Genomic DNA, 17,556 nt, shown 5'->3' on the forward strand with positions numbered 1-17,556 from the left:
GACACATACCATATTTAAATGTTCATCTTGAATCACATGCTTGCTATGAGGAATTTTTCAAACTTATCTTTTGCTATGTACGTATCAAACTTGTATACTCGCCTTTGCTTTTGCATTGAACTTTATTTTAACATGTTACAGGTGGATGTTGACGATGCATGGAATCTAGTAGGATGCTTAGATACACACTTAGAAAGAATTGTATTTGTATTGTATCATTTTATTATTCATGTTGTTGTACCTTGTTTCAAAACCTTGTACTTGATTCTTTAGAAATGAAATGAAACGATTATTTAAATACTTGTCACAATTATTAGCGTTATGATGTCTCGCGCAATCTTCACACTTCGTCTCATCCCGATGTTTCCGCCATTGGTTGGGGTGTGACATAGGGACACTTACAACGGGTCCTAGCTCGAAAACTTGAACTTAGGTGGAGCCTCCTTGAGCCAGGAATCTCCAAGAAGCAAGAACAAGAGAGAAAGTGTGAGTTTTTGAAAGGTGCAAGAAATGAAGGCACCCCAAAGCTTCTATTTATAGTTGAACATGGAACTCTTGGATCATGCCAGGTGTTAGGGCACTCCAGAGATCACCCTAGGTGTCTAGAATGGTTTTAAAAACCATCAAAGATCCATAGAATTGGAGTTCTTGTGAATGGTGGTAAGTGTGGTGGCCAAGGAAGAAGATACAACAGCTGGCACAGGGATTCTGTGAAATATGGGTCGTCGCGTCACGCCAGAGCAAAAGGGGGTCATGGTCTCGCGACGCTAGGACCCAAACAACTTTCAGAAGTTGTCAAATTTGGTCCCTAGTCCTTCAAACATCCATTTTCTTTCATTTTTTGACATATTCAACCCCTCTAAGCCATTTTAAGATTTATATTTAGCACATTAACCTTTGAGATAGGTTATAATTATTCCCGAGAGTGTATTCGAACATCGTTAAGCTTCGGGTTTCGTAAAAGGTCACTCAGAGGTAAAATTAAACATCTTGAGGCTCTTAATCCTTTAATTCACAAACTTATGATTTAAATCACAAACGGCTTCGTGTGTCCAACATGTGGGTCGTTATTAAATATGAATATCGTAAAAGGTCATTCAGAGGCAAAGGTTATGCATGTTGACACTTTTAGTCCGTCCATATACATCTTTTCATCTTTTGGCAGCAATAGTCCATCATAGTAAACATTTGACTTAATTAGGGTTTAATACACGTGTCTTCACATTATTGGACACAATTTTACGAGGTGTTACAGTTTGGGGTTTGAAATGTTTATAAGTACTTATTATTGTATTAATATGTGATAAGCTCATATTAACTTTTATAAGTAAACAATATTTAATACTAAAACTGTTATTTATCCAACCACTAAGGTATTTGGGTACACTTTAACATATGTTAACTCCACCTAAGTGCCACATCAATCTTTTTTCCCCATTTTACTTTGCCACACTCCAAGGAAATTGTTTATCCCATTAACTTCATCTAACCCTATCTTTTAGTGGTTTTTGATCTAAAAAAGAAAAGAATAATTAATTCAATCTCTTAACATTGGGTTAACACGTTAACACGTAATTCATTTAATGTCCTTTAACACAAGGAGAGAGTGGTTTGCAATGTTAGTTAACATGTCATGTCATTGTTAACACTCTAAATGTTAGAGTACACCACATGGCCTAATAGAAAGTACATGAATAATAATTGGTTTAAAGCTACTATAGAGAAAAAAATGTCAAGTAGGTTTATCCCTCTAGTTACAAAAAAACACACACAACAAGTGTCATAAATGCAAACAAATATCACTAAAAATTTTTATTAAAAAAACAAAACAAAAAACAAAAATACTTAAATATTAAACATATCTGATTTTATATCATATTGTGTAATAGTGGCTTATATAATTACACTTTTATTAATTTCTTTTGAAAAATAATATATTCTCGATATGTTTGTGTATATATATTTGTGCATAGTGTATATATATTTGTGCATAGACATGTGTGTTGTATGTTAAAAAGAGAAAATATAGAAAGAAGGATGAGGATTACTCAACAAACTTTGGTTATGTTCATGTTGATTGCCGTCATTTCATCTGGTTAATTATATATAACTATGTTTACTTATGCTTCTATCTCTTGTTGTATTTCATCTAATATATATGGTTTATTTGTGAAGGGATGTGGCAGGGAACAATGGCAGCTCGACCTAATGCTCTACCACACTGCAGGACAAGAAATGATTGTTTACCACTTTGCAAAGGTTGTGGGTTTTGTCAGTGTTTGGGGGGGATTTGTGTTCGTGGGTGTCCTGGCCCCCCGGATCAAGATCTCGTAAAGGGTCATGGTTTTGGTTTTGAAGGAGAATCAAATCGTCTATAAGGCCTTTTGTTATTATTGTAATTGAAAATTTGTGATTTGAAATGTCGAATTGTTATTTTAGTATACAAGATGAATACAACATTTTTCTTCTATACTAAATAAATGTTATTTTTCCTTGCACTAAAACATTTACACAAAAAATATCGTAAATGCTATGCACAAGTTAAAGTGTGTATTGTGTATATTTTAAAACTCGTGTATTATATGAGTTGAATAAATTTAATGTTATATACTTAGATACAAAAAAAAATATATTTAAAAAACATGTGTATTGCACGGGTTTAATAAACTCGTATATTATACGAGTTGAATATAATATAGCATAATCTGTTAACACATACAGTTATCAAGATATGCCTTTAAAAAATGAATTTTACCGTGCCAATTGTAAATTCAAATATAATTAATTTAATACAAATTTATTTAGTTAATGATATAACTATCAATAATTAAATAATAAGTCTTTATAACAAAGTATTTATTGTTTTTTCAGTATCATTATTATTTAATAGGAGGGAGAGGCGGTAAAACAAAATTCAGATGTCCTATATTTTAGCTAAACAAATAAGAATGTTTTTTTTTATATTTGTATTAAAGATTCGGGTAAGGGTATATGTGATTTTAATGAACTGATAAATTTATTGAACTCCATTATTTTAACTAGCTAAACTAAAAAAATATATCTTTTTAAAATTCGTATCTAATGTTATTGTAATAGCATATGTACAATAATCATATATTACATATATATGCAATAATATTATATTACATATATGTAATAGCATATGTACAATAATCATATATTACATATATATGCAATAATATTATATTACATATATGTAATACTGTGAAGGATCTGTTAGAAACCACCCTTTATTGCGAGAACCGCGAGAACCAATGTGAACACAACCAAAAATACCTAAAAATAGCTAAAAACACACAATTTTTTTTCAATATTTTTTATAAAAAAAATCTCTATTTTTAGTAGCCAAAAAAAATTACATAATTAGTCCATGTGGTTTGCACAAAATAACATGATTAGGTACTAATAGTTTAAAATCACCTTCTAGGGTATTAACTTTTCATTTTGTAACGTTTGGAGGTATTAACTTCTAGAGTATTAACATAGTTAGTCCCTCTGGTTTGCACAAAATAACATACTTAGGTACTAATAGAATGTGATTTTAAACCTACAAATAACGTTAATACCTCCAAACGTTACAAAATGATCAGTTAATACCCTTGTAACGCCTCGCTTTTCGCAGCTTTCTGTTTTTAGAAAGTTCATCTTGTAATTCTATTTTCGGAAACCAGTTTCCTTTGTAATCGTATTTCGTTTCAAGCTATTGTAAATCCGAGACTTGATCTTAATGAAAGGAATCTTTTATATGAAATATACATCGTTTATACATTATTTATACATTGATACATACGTTTGTTTGACAAATGATTCGTAATTCGCATAAACATAAGCTTAACTCGTAAACAATGATCGTGTATTCGTAATCCCTAAATCTTCATACATTCAAACACTTGGTTATTCGATTATAAGATTAAGTTATATGTTTTTTTTTCACTTGATTATACCAAACTATAAACCATACATACTTGTTACATTTCATGTGTTATACACACCTATGTTATCACACTTTTTGCTAAATTAGAACATGTCATTTATGCATTTTGGACCTTGTTACAAGTTACATACATACTAGTCACCATGTAACACTTTATTAAACATCAAATATATACCATCTAATGTCAAAAAAATAAAATAAAACAAAATTTAAAGGGCTGTTAACAGCCTTGCATCAGCCCACTTAAATTCTTTGTTTTGAGTTATTCAGCCCACTAAACACTTCCAAAGCCCAACCCAATGAAACCCTAATTCATCCTCTATATAACCCAAGCCTCCTCCAAGCATTTTTCACTTTCTAAACACTCTCCATTCACTCTCAAACACTCCAAACCGTAGCTGAATTCTGAAGTTCGAGCAGATTGATACTACTTTACTAATGTGAGCATAACTCACTCAGTTCTTATCCGATTCACTTGATTCTTTTTGCTACTTCTTTGTATTGACCTTAGCTACATTTCCATGGGGTTTCCCTGGAAAATCAGAGCCTGGAACGTCGCCAAAAGGGATCCAAAGTTGACTGATTTATCTGCTCATGTTTCAATCTTTGATAAACTTGTTTAAACTTGAGGAAACTCATCTCAAACCTATGTCCTTATGCTTATAACCACATCTATGGTTAGTTAAGCTTAAAAAAAAAGGTTGAGACATTCAAAATCAGAGGTATAAACCTCACAAACTTTTTGTTTTGTTCAAGGGTTTAACCCACAAGTGATGTTCAAGTTCAAGACTTGATGTTTGTGTGATTTAGGATCAACTTGGGTTATCCTACTTAAAAATTCACACATTGCTTGATGATTTCTCATAGATTAGTTGTTCATATTCTTGTATTACTTGTAAGTTCTTGACCCTCCTTGTATGTTCATAACATCAAGTGTAGTGGTGAACATTTAGAAGTACCTAAATGGAAGACTTTTCTTCCTACCTCCTACATGAATTCTTTGAGAGGTACCTAAATGGAGGATTCATCCTCCTACCTCATGCTTGAACTAATGGACATATTGATATATTACATAACATATATAATACTTATATAAACTATCCAAATATTAGAACCTTTGGTGATGAATTTGTGTTCATTCGTCAAAATACTAGATTGCATCATCTAAGACCTAAAACTTGTTACGATTCTAATGGGTGTTCTACCCATGAAAACATTCTAACCCTTGGGGTTTCATAGTGTCAAACAAGTATTATGTGTTAAAAGATGATTATCTTCATATGTTATATTAATATATTCTTATGTTTTAAATTCTGAATCTCGACTCTAAACATACCTTGAACTTTAACCCTTATACATTTGATCTCCTAATCTCATTGCTCGTCAACAATTGGATAATCGGAAAACATATGCAAATTTTGTGAGTATAGTTGACCCATTTTACCGTTTTCACACTTTTGGGTGTAACATGTTTTTATATACAAAACACACTTAGTATACATATTCTTATGCAAATACATAAACAAACAATCCAATACATGCTTACTATTTGTTATGCTTGATTCGTGTTTCCTGGGTGATTCTTATGTGATGAACTTGTCATTAGCTTCGTACAAGCCTCCACTTAACATGTATAGCACTATAGGAGTAACCCACCGCCCGTGAACGAGAGGTCATGTTAAGTTTATTCATTCATACTTGCGTAAACGGAGGGTTGACTTGTAAATCACATGCCAGTTTAATACGTTAATCTTGATAACTAGGTTTGCCATGTGGATTGTTCCTTATCATTTTTTATACTTATATACTATGCACCAAACTTGTATGCTCGCCAATACTTTTTGTATTGAACTACACTTTTAACACATGTTGCAGGTTTAGCGATGACGTCGGTGATGCATGGAATCTAGTAGGATGCTTAGATACACACTTTAAATTTGTATTCTTATTGTATTGTATTTCGTTACTCATGTTGTATTTATTTCAAATCTTTGTAATTGACTCTTTAGAAATGAAATGGAAATTTATTATTTAAATACTTGTCACAAATAGTGTTATGAAGTCTCTTGCAATCTATTTCGTCTCACTCCGATGTTTCCGCCATCGGTTGGGGTGTGACAACCCTAGAATGTGATTTTAAACTATTAGTACCTAAGTATGTTAATTTGGGCAAACCACAGGGACTAACAATGTAATTAACTCTTTTTTTAAAAAAAAAATTGGCTACTAAAAGTGGCGATTTTAATGTAAAAAATATTAAAAAAAATTGTGTTTTTTTTTTTATTTTTTTAGATTTTTTTAGGTTTTTTAGGGGTTCAGTTTTTATCATTTTAGCTTGGGGGGCGGGGGGGTTAGGTTTTTGGGGGGTGGGGGAGGGGGGGGTTTAGGTTTTTTTTAGGGGGGGGGGTGTTAGTTGTCACACCCCCAAAATCCACCATGCGGAGTACCACCGCAGGCGTGACATGACCAGGATCGAGCCACCAATCATACTGAACAACGTATTTAAGTAAATAAAGCCAACCACAATACGATTGGTGACCAAAAGCTAGTTAACCAAGTTGTAATTTAAACAGCGGAAGCATAAACGTAAAGTCCAAAACATAAGTCCATAGTTTATAAGTTAAAGTTCAAAACGCAAGTTTAATAAGTTCATAAGGATTTAAATATTAAGCACGGAACATAACAGTCCGTACACCACAACGACTCCTTCCTCGTGCAAGCTCCAAGCATTTAGCGACCTGTAAGGCATGTAACAACGAGTCAACAACAAAGTTGAGTGAGTTCACGTTTGGTTGTTTAGTTTTAAGTTGTTTCTGAAAACGTGGTTTGTCTTTCGTTGGCGTATTTGCCGTGGGGGTTACCCCGTAGTTGAAAGAAAGTTTAACCAGTTCATTCTTTATTACCCAAACCATGTCCATGATTAGTGGGGGCTTCCCCATGGGAACTACTAGACCGTATGATATCGACTACTACGCAAGTAAGTTGTGCCCTACATCAGTGTTTATCATCACTGATGGTTTGCCATAGTCCATTAGTACACGCCCGTCCGACTGGCACGGTGTGAGGTTTGTTAAACCTAATAGCGCTATTAACTAATGACCCGCTCGCCATTGGCCTCGGCGATGAAGTCGATATAAAATGAGGGACTTATGATAGAGTTTTGTCTAGTAAGTTTTAAGGTTGTTGTCCTACCCAAGGAGGACGAACGTGCGTAGTTCTCCCAAAGAGAATACACAGGATTAATATTGGCATCCTACCCGAGGAGGATGGCCGTACATATCCTACCTAAGTAAGATATGTAGATTCTGTTTTAATTCTTTAACCCCTTCCCAAACCACCGGGAATCCCATGCCTTAGAAAGTGTGTGAACTCACCTCGGTTTGCTCGGTTAGATTCTCAAATATAGCTAACCGTCAAGGTCGGTCAATCACGTCCTAATATGATTACCAGTTAGTCATTTAGTGGTTTTCAAATAGAGCACAAAGTTCCTACACGTATTTATCACATAACATGCATTACTTTAACAGTTTATGCCCATGTAACCTCCCCATCTAGTCCCATTAACAAATAAACATACAACATTGCACATAACACTTTTATCGACACATAACATGTTAGATCATTCATGGATAACATACGTGACAATTAGACACGCAAATTACTACTTATGTCTTTTCAACTTAAATATCTAAAACTGGGTTGTTTTCGAGCATTTTAATAAAATAGTTTTCTTATTTAAAAAATTCCCAACTTTTTATAGAAAGTGCTAAACGATCCAAATATTATTGTGTAAAAATCTTGGGATCTAGTTCATCACCAATATTTTATTAAAAATCATTTTCCGGACTGCACTCAGATTTATCTTTTTCTGACTGCAGTCCACGGAATAATTCATTAAAATTTCATTGTAAGTCAGATTGACGAAATTCCAGTGGGACAATTATTATGACATCAGTGTCCATCTACAGTACCAATTTCATGATCCAACTCTACACAGAACTCAAGTTATGACAGAAAACATATGGCATATTTTCAGCAGTAAAAATATAGCTCTAGCTGCTGTTACAAAATGACACTTTAAAAATAGTAAACGAAGTCCAAAAATTACGATTCCGGTGCCATTAGAACCGTATTTCATAATACATAAATCTAGACTTCAGAAAATACATTTTTCGTTAAGTTACAATTCTGTTCAGCCAACTAAAGTTGGCTGTAAAAACCAAACAGCCTACTGTTTCAGCTTTTATCTTTTTAACTTGTGTTCGATTGATTCCGTTAACATGTTTAGTGATCACAACAACGTCAATCATCAATATTACAAGTAGATCAGCAAGTAAATCAGTAACATAATCAAGACAACTTCAGTTTATCATCACTTCATTATGTTTCATCAATATTTCATTACAAGTTAGTTTATATGCAAGACTTTGTTCATGGTTCTTTAATGTTCATGGATTTTCATCATCAAACATCTATTAACTACTTAAATAACATAAAGAATGAACGGATCTAAGTTCTTACCACTAGCTCAAGGCTAGGGAAGTTCGAGTGTAGAAAAGTGATGAATAAAAGAAGATAAGAGAGGTCCTTCAAGTTCCGTTGCTTCCACACCTCCTAACTTTGCTTCTTACAACTCCTTATCACCTTAGAATGCTTGATATTGGACTAGAAATGGAGATGTAGGGTGGAAGGAGTTGGGCCGTGAGTATGGTGGGTGAGGAAGAAGGGTTTGTGTTGGTTGAATGGTTAATGTGTAAAGCCTATGGTCCTTATATATTGCTCTTCCAACATTAGTAAGCATAAAGCATATTGTGTTAGAATATTCCCCAACAACATCTAATAAAATAATTATAACAAAGCAAGGGGTGTCCTACATGTCTCTAACCGGTTTGGGGGGGAGGGGGGGGGTACTTGGTTGAGTTTCGAATGGAAGGTTACAATCTAGTTAGAGAAACAAGTGTCTAGTTAATGGTTATGATGCATTGTTGTTTATAAGGTGTGTTAAGTTGTTCGGGGACCCTTACTAGCACAAGAAAAATAAGAATAATGTGTTTAACAATATTTTCATGTTCCGGGTAATGTCCGGTTGTTCGGTTTGACACTGTTCCGTTAAAGTGCTTAATTAATCCGTAAAGTGTCTTATATATATATATATATATATATATATATATATATATATATATATATATATATATATATTTGTAGCATTTTTAATTCTCAATACTCAGGAAAGCATACCGGACTATTTAGTAACTTTTCTGTATACTACTAGTATGTTAACAATCACATGTAAGTATAACACAGTAATCAGAGAGCAGTTAAGTAATTCCACACAGTCGTCAAGCACTTTAATTATCATTAATAAATTGTACGGAATACATCGGATTTTGAGGGTTGTCACATTAGTTTTTAGCATTTAGCTTGGGGGTGGGGGTTTAGGTTTTTTTTTCGGGGGGGGGGGGGGTTAGGTTTTTTTTAGCTATTTTAGGTTGTGTTCACACTGGTTCTCGCGGTTCTCGCAATAAAGGTGGTTCTCGCACGAACCTTACCCTATATATATATATATATATATATATATATATATATATATATATATATATATATATATATATATATATATATATATAGGGGAATGCTAAACAGAAAACCCTTAAATTCTTAGGAAACTCTGGAAACTCAAATCTCCCCCCATTTTTACCCAACCTCCCGACATTTTTTTTTTTGAAAAAAATAACACATGTAATATACATGTTTTAAAGTGTTTTGGGCAAAAAAAACAAAAAAGCGCCGAAGGGATTTTTTTTAAAAAAATAAACAAATTTCAGCAATGTCCGGTTGCCTAACATGTGTTAGACAAAAATGCTGAAAGTTGCTGAAATTTGTTTTTTTTAAAAAAAAAAACCCTTCGGCGCTTTTTTGATTTTTTTGGCCCAAAACTCTTAAAATCATGTATATTACATGTGTTATTTTTTTCAAAAAAAAAAAGTCGGGAGCTTTGAGTTTTCCGGGTTTCTTAAATATTTAGGGTTTTCTATATAGCCCAACCCTATATATATATATATAGGGCCAGGATCATCTTAGAACCATAAATATTTACAGAACTCGCAGAACTCCTAATAAACAATCTTTTTATTTATATATTTTTATGTTTTGGACAATTTTATCATTTATTATGTGCATTTTTACGATTACATACATGTTAAGAGTAATTTTATCATTTTTATATGTAATTTTATAATTACACATATGTAAGCTAGTTTTTTTACATATATGTAATTAGTTATGACACATATATATAATTTTGGCAATTAAACATATGTAAACTACTTTTAACATGTATGTAATCAAAGAAATACATATAATAGATGACAAAAAGATCCTAAATACAAAAACTTATATATAAAATGATTGTTTATTAGGAGTTCTGAAAGTTCTGTAGTTGTTTAGAGTTCTAAAATGAACTCAACCCTGTATATATATATATATATATATATATATATATATTACAAACCTGTATATTACACACCTAAAATATAAAAAAAATGTAAATCATGCTTCTATATAATCCTATTCACATAGTTAAAAAAGTGTAATAATAGTATAATCTAATTATTGTGTTTTTTTCCGACTAGTATTTATATATGGATGTTTAGTAAAAAGATCTAATTATTGTATTTTTATTTTACGATAATATTTAATAGAATACATTGTATTTATCTTATAATATTAATTAAATAGTGCATCCTAATATGGTTATTAACATATTTAAATTAAATTTATTATATTAGTAAGGATAAGGATTAAAAAAATATTTTGAAATAAAATGTAAGTCTAAATTGTAAGGTTAAAAGCAGAGTGACACGTGACAATAATTCGAATTCTATATTAAAAGTTAAATTAGATATGAAGTTTTATTTGTAACTTTACCATCTTTATCAATAAATAATATTTTAAATCATTTGGTTTTTAAAATATATATAGTTAATCTTAACGGGGAGTTATATTACCAAATAAAGTTAATATAACAATGTGTAAATAATTAAATTGAAGATATTAATATTAATAGAAAAATAATAATAATTTTGTTATAGATAATAATAAACAAACGATAGAGATAAAGTAATTTTTATATTTTTATCTCTATATCATATAGTATAATTTATTAACCCAAGCATCATGGTATATCAAATATTTTTATGGGAGAGAATGTTTATTTAGAATTATTTATTAATATGGATAATGGTCCTTATATTAATTTTCTTATTATTGTTATTATTTATTATTGTGATTGAGGTAATATAATAAATTGCCATGTGGCATTTTTGTGAAATCCTTTGTTACGAGAGAATACCAAGTGGCATTAAGTAGACTCTTTTATTAGTATTATTTTATATATATAGGGTAGGGTTATTATAAAAAATGTGTGTTTTGTGAGAAGTATAGCAAGGAATCTAGACGCTTTGATCTATAATCTAAGGTTATAGGGTGTGGTCATGGTCCTCATGACCACCATGATCCTCCACGTCGGCGCCATGTCATCGCCCTCTAATTCACCATCCAAAATCACTATCCTAAGGGTTTGGTCATGACCCAAACTACTATCCATCCCTTTTTTGTGTGAAATACATTTTATTTATTTTAAATAAACAACAAATAAAATTAAATAAATTTTAGTAATAAAACTACAGAACATTCAAATTAATAAAAAAATAACATTCAAATTTAAACTACATTTTATAAATTAAGAAAAAATAACTACTCGTTGTTGTTAACCCGACCATATTGCCAAACATGTTCAATCAAATCCGAACGAAGATGGTTATGCGTAGTCTCGTTGTATAACGCCCACATGTTAGACTCTTTTTGCCCTTCATCAACTGGTACAACTGTAACATTCCTATTTTTATATAAGAATTATAGGGTTTGGTTAAATTTATTAACCACTAGTAACTAGTTTATTTTTAATATAAATATTCAACCCAAATAGTTTTAACATTATCTTAGATAGTTGGTTGAAATATTATATTAATTAATTGGCCTGTATATGAGTGACCTTTCTGATAAAATAAAAGTATATAAAAAAAACTTATATTATTAGACAGGTAGATTACGGGTAAGTTGACCGTTAGAAATATTAAGTTCCTAGACGGGCCTAGGAACCATATAATAATTCAATTATAAAAATACATTGTATTTTGAACCTACTCTATTTTTAATGAAACTTGGTTCGAAATATAGACAAAAATATTCTCGTTTTAAAGACATATTCATTATTTTATAAAACGCGATATTTTAGAAATTATAAGTGCCAAATAAGTGAAGCTGTTGAATTAATTATAATAATAAAATATTATTAAATCTAAACTTAATTTTATAAACTTCATGCATACGTATGTGTGTATGCATGATCTAAAAAGAAAATGGAAAATAATAATAAACTAACTTTAATATGAAAATGTGTACGTGGACAACTAACAATCAACATTTGAATTAAAAAACCAAAATATACTGTGTGCATTTAATATGTATGGATAGGTGTCCTTGGCAAAAGAAAAATAAAATAAAAATAAAATAGAATTGTGACTTAATATGGAACGTGTCTTCTACATAGAGATGGAGGAATCAAAGTCATCCATTCCATCTTTATTATAAACTAGTTGGATACCCCGTCCGCGTTGCGGGGCGCTAAGACGAATATTTCTTAGTTTAATAATATGTACGCATGTATTTTAGTTATTTGTGCATACTACTCATAACACGATCTCAAAAAAATTATATCGACTCAACCAATTAAACCAAAACACTGTCATAGTTTTGCCAAAAAAAAAAAAGACGGCAAGCCTGAGCTGGGGGCAAAATAGTAAATTGTCATAAACAATAAGCGAGTGTCAGACACCTACTTGACAAAAAAGTTAGATTGAGTAAACCAAATAAAATAAAAACAAAATAAAAACTACTGTAGTTTTGAAAAAAAAAAATTAAAACGATGGCAATACTCAAGATTTTAACTGAGGGCAAAATCATAACTTTTTAAAAGAGAACAAACTCATAATTTTAAATGATGTCAAATTCGAAATTTTTAGCTGGCGGGCAAAACCAAACTTTTGTTTTGAACGGGGAAAAATCATAGTTTTGAACTAAGGGCGAAATCGTAATTTTTAGCTGGAGACAAAAGCATAAATTTATTTTGAAATGAGGGCAAAAACGTAAGTTTGAACTGAGGGCGAAATCGTAATTTTTGAAAAGGGCAATTATAATTATATATGATATACTAACATTAATTAAATTAAAACTAAAAATGAAAAAAAAAAAGAAGAAGAAGAAGGGCAGTCGCCAATTTAACCCAATGGACGAAAAGTACTATTACACCCCTGATGGGATTTGTATACGTTGAATAATACAAAGCAATAGCAGCAACTTTGTTCCCATCTCTCTCGAACTCTCTCTCTCTCTAAATAAAATCGCCAACTTCCTCTCTCTCTAAATATTTATTATTTAATAATAATAATAATAATAGCCATGTCTCGTTTTAAGTAATGTAACTCTCGATCACCGCTACCCTTTCCGATTGATCTGCAACCCATAACTCATGTCAGGGCTCTGCCCGACTAAGTTCATTGGGATTCTGTCTCGGGACATCGGGATAAGGTTGAATTAGGGGTACTATACTTACCACGAGTGCATTATATATTTTTTTATAGCTTAGAAGTATACCCAAAATTTATACCAGGAGATTTTCTAGTTGAACCCTAAAGTTACAAAGTAGGGTCCATTCTCTTTTCTCACCGTTTTATTTCCTTTTTGAGATTCACCCAAAACTATTATTTATTATTTTATTTTGTCAGATAAGAAACCTTATTTGAGACCCCCAAGTAATCCTGCACCACTCCTAAAATTTTCAGAATCCTAAGAATCAGGATCAGGGCCCCTAAAACTCAAGGGGGGTAAACCCTAATTGACGATTATCTTCAAAATACGTTGTCAAACTTGAAATTCGTTCGAACGTCGACTCAGCAGGGCTACCCAGGTGACAAGCCTACTCTAGGCTAGGGGGACTTGCCCCGCGACACGCGGCAAGTACCGGAGATTCTTCCGCGACTCGCGGGAGGCTCCAAAATTGGGTATAAATAGAGGGGCCTGGGACTTGATTTCTGGCATTCGTTCGACGTTAAAATTCGTTTTACACTACGGAATATCACCCGATTACTACCAAACACACACTAGCTCGAATTCTGCTACGCCACCGGGTATTAACTAGATCACTGCTACGATTCAATATCCGATCGATTGAAACTATCCGAGGAATGTTTAAGTGCTACTCAAATTGAGTCTATACTTTGTCATTCGTCGTGATTCGGACAGGATGTTTGAGTATCGCCCGAACTCGGGCTATACTCTGTCATTCGTTGTGAATCCGCTGGATGTTTAAGTATCGCACTTTGTCATTCATTGTGAAGGTTTTAATCTCGTGAGTTTATCGTAAAAGTTGTATTCAGTTATTTACCTAGTTTCGTGTGCATTATTATTTAAATTAGGTTATCAGGCTTATTAGTAGGCTAAACTCTACCCCATACACTTACAATCAAAGGAGATGCTAATTCTCAGAAGAAATTGAATCAAGAAGCTTGTTAAATCAATACTGCATGCTTATAATGTGAGTCATTCTCTTTTTACCAAACTTGCTTTCAAAATTATGTTTGTTTCCAAAGTTATAATTACAGGGATTAAGTCTTTGTAGTCTTCAATTACAGCCGGTATGTAGGGTTTTGTATACATTACTTGATAATCTTCACCATTGGACAACGAGTTAGCCAATGGGTGATATGACCATAGTCACAGAAATGAGTCGAGTGACAAATACTGTGGGTAATTGGGTGACATATAAACATTGTAATCGCTCTTAATACTGTGAATTATAACAAATATGTTTTTGTATAAACCTGAATGAACTCACTCAGTATTTCCCTGCTGACAAAACCTTTTTAAAACGCATTTCAGGTCATTACAGTAGATTGGAGTTAGAGTTGGATACGGCACCAACAAGACTTACAGAAGTGGCTCATTTTTAATAATTAAATTAAATTAAGAAAAAATGTTTTATATAATCGGGTTTATCCCTTATTAAAGCTACCATTGTAAAACATGGGTTTTTATCCCATCTATTTAATAAATAAAATCCGGTGTTTCTAAACTCTGATATTTTTCCTAACTCACGGTCCTAATGAAATTTCCGCTGCAATGTTTTTAAAATAAACCACCGGTACCACTTGGCTGCTCGCGGCTCCCGATTCCATCCAGGGTGGGTCGGGGGTCGTGACAACAACATTCTCATGAATGTCGTTAGGATCATATTCTTCGTCTTCGATAATCATGTTATGCAACAAGATACAAGCATACATACAATATCTCAATGTTTTGAGTTCAAGTGCTCGTGCTGGGTACGGTATAGTTTTAACAATCGTTGTGTACGTTGGGTATATTCCATCAACTAGATAATACCCGTGCTTGTATTCTACTCCTAAAACCGAAAACCTATAATCAGGCCCCGTACCGTTAATGATATCATTGAAAACATCTGACTGACCAAGAACGTTAATGTCATTATTCGAACCAGGAACACCAAAGAAAGCATACCAAACCCAAAGATCATTTGATGCCATGGATTCTAGAATTAATGTGGGATGACCATGATCACCTCGAGTAAATTGACCTCGCCATGCATTAGGGCAATTACGCCAAGGCTAATACATACAATCTATGCTACCAAGCATTCTAGGAAAAGCATGTTTACTTTCGTGTGCCTGGTACAACTTTATGATGTCATTCTTTGTTGGCCTTCGTAAGTACTTCGTGTTGTATAGCTTGATCACCCCTTTGCAAAATTGATACAAACTCTCTCGTGAAGTTCTATCAGACGTCTTCAAATATTCATCCCACATGTCGTTACTTATAACGTATGCCAATTGGCGAATTGCTGACGTACACTTTTGTAAAGTGGTAAATCCCCTTTTACCTGTAGCATCCCATCTTAATGTGAAAAATGGGTCATAATTAGCCGAGTCGTTGGCTATACGTAAGAAAAGATGACGGCTCATTCAAAAATGACGCCTAAACATTTCATCCGTGTATATCGGGTTTTCGGCAAAGTAATCGGCCATCAACCTATCGTGGGCACCTACATATTTTACAAAAATGTAAATTACACTAAGATATAAACGACACTTCAAAAAATATAATGCACGAAAAAAAATAGCTTCACAATCCCTATTTAAACATTGTTGTCGTTTTCTCCTTTTGGACGAGGTTTCTTCCTCCTCTATAATTATTTATGTCGTTTCCATCACCACGTTTAAAAAAATTAGTTGATCACATCGGAAGAAATTGGTGACGCCATGGTGGTGGGATAACCTGTTTCTTCTTTTTCTTTGCTACTGTAGGTATAAATAATATAACCGATTAAGCCCAAATTACATGAGAGATTTATAACATAGTTGTCCAAAAATTGAAAAAAAAAGGTAATTTAATCCATAAAATATAAAACTGAATCAATTTCTTTACAACTTGAAAATATAAAAAACCACAGCGACAAAAATTAAAGACGAAAACTAGAAAATATAAAAAATGATAGCGACATAATTTAAAGACCCCATTTTTGAACAATTTTGGCCTTCATTTTCTGCAACACTTCTTTATCTTTTTCCGGGAGCGAGTCGATGCTTGTCGCCATTAGCTTAAAGTCTTCACCATCGGCCGCTTCTTGCATTTCTTTTTCTTTCAACTTAAGTCTCGCCGCTTGTATTTCGTTAAATTCGGTGAGCTTGCTCATCAACTTATCCACCTTCGTTTCACCCGGAGTCTCATTTTATGTCAACGCCTCTTTATTTTTGGTCGCCGCTTCCTTTTTTGCTTTGTCTCTACCATTTGGGCGCTTCAATTCCGGAATCTCCGTCACTTCATCGTCAAATTCCGGAATCTCCGTCACTTCATCGTTAAACTCAGGTTCGTCATTAATATTAATATGGCAACGCACATCTGAATCACCGGCACTATGCTCTATCGACTCGAATGTTTTAGACCTCTTTGCTCTTGCCACCTCGTTAGGAACCGGCGCCCACTTGGGACAATTTTTAAAGATTTCCCAAGCCCCTACGTACGTGAACACACTATGTTCTTTCGTATGGTATTTTGACATAGCTATGGCAAAAACCATTTCATCACTCGCCCCACTTGGCCGATTCGAACGAGCATTGTTGTAATAACCACAAAATGTCGATATCTTCTTATTCATCTCTTGATACTTTGAGCCCATTGAGTTCACTTCTCAGTACGGTTCGTTTTGCATCAACGCATGAAATTTGTTGCAAACCTCCTTCCAAAAACTACCAGACTTTTGATTATTAACTACAAAAAAAATCAAGGTGTAAATAAATGTTGTTTTATCTTGAATTAAATAATATTTTAGTATAAATAAAAAAGAATAACATACCTACGATCGAACACGTAGACGTATTGGTCCATACCCTTGCCAACGGCAACTCTTCGATCGATGTCCAAGTGTGACCTCTACCGGTGGTTAAATTATCTTGTTCCGGCCTCTTTGA

At 32.9% G+C, this 17,556-nt stretch overlaps 1 protein-coding gene across 1 annotated transcript; it reads right to left on the reverse strand.

The window, feature by feature from the left end:
* Positions 1-16,817: 16,817 nt before the first annotated feature.
* LOC110869616 lies at positions 16,818-17,264 on the reverse strand. Its single transcript, XM_022118855.1, has one exon. The coding sequence runs from the start codon at positions 17,262-17,264 to the stop codon at positions 16,818-16,820; it is 447 nt and encodes a 148-aa protein (XP_021974547.1).
* Between the last annotated feature and the right edge of the window lie 292 nt (positions 17,265-17,556).

Source organism: Helianthus annuus, chromosome 8 (genome assembly GCF_002127325.2).
Source record: "Helianthus annuus cultivar XRQ/B chromosome 8, HanXRQr2.0-SUNRISE, whole genome shotgun sequence".
Classification (NCBI taxonomy): Eukaryota; Viridiplantae; Streptophyta; class Magnoliopsida; order Asterales; family Asteraceae; genus Helianthus; species Helianthus annuus.

Excerpts from the sequence above, each read along its gene's own strand:
- LOC110869616 (XM_022118855.1), bottom strand. The coding sequence starts at position 17,264 with ATGGGCTCAAAGTATCAAGAGATGAATAAGAAGATATCGACATTTTGT.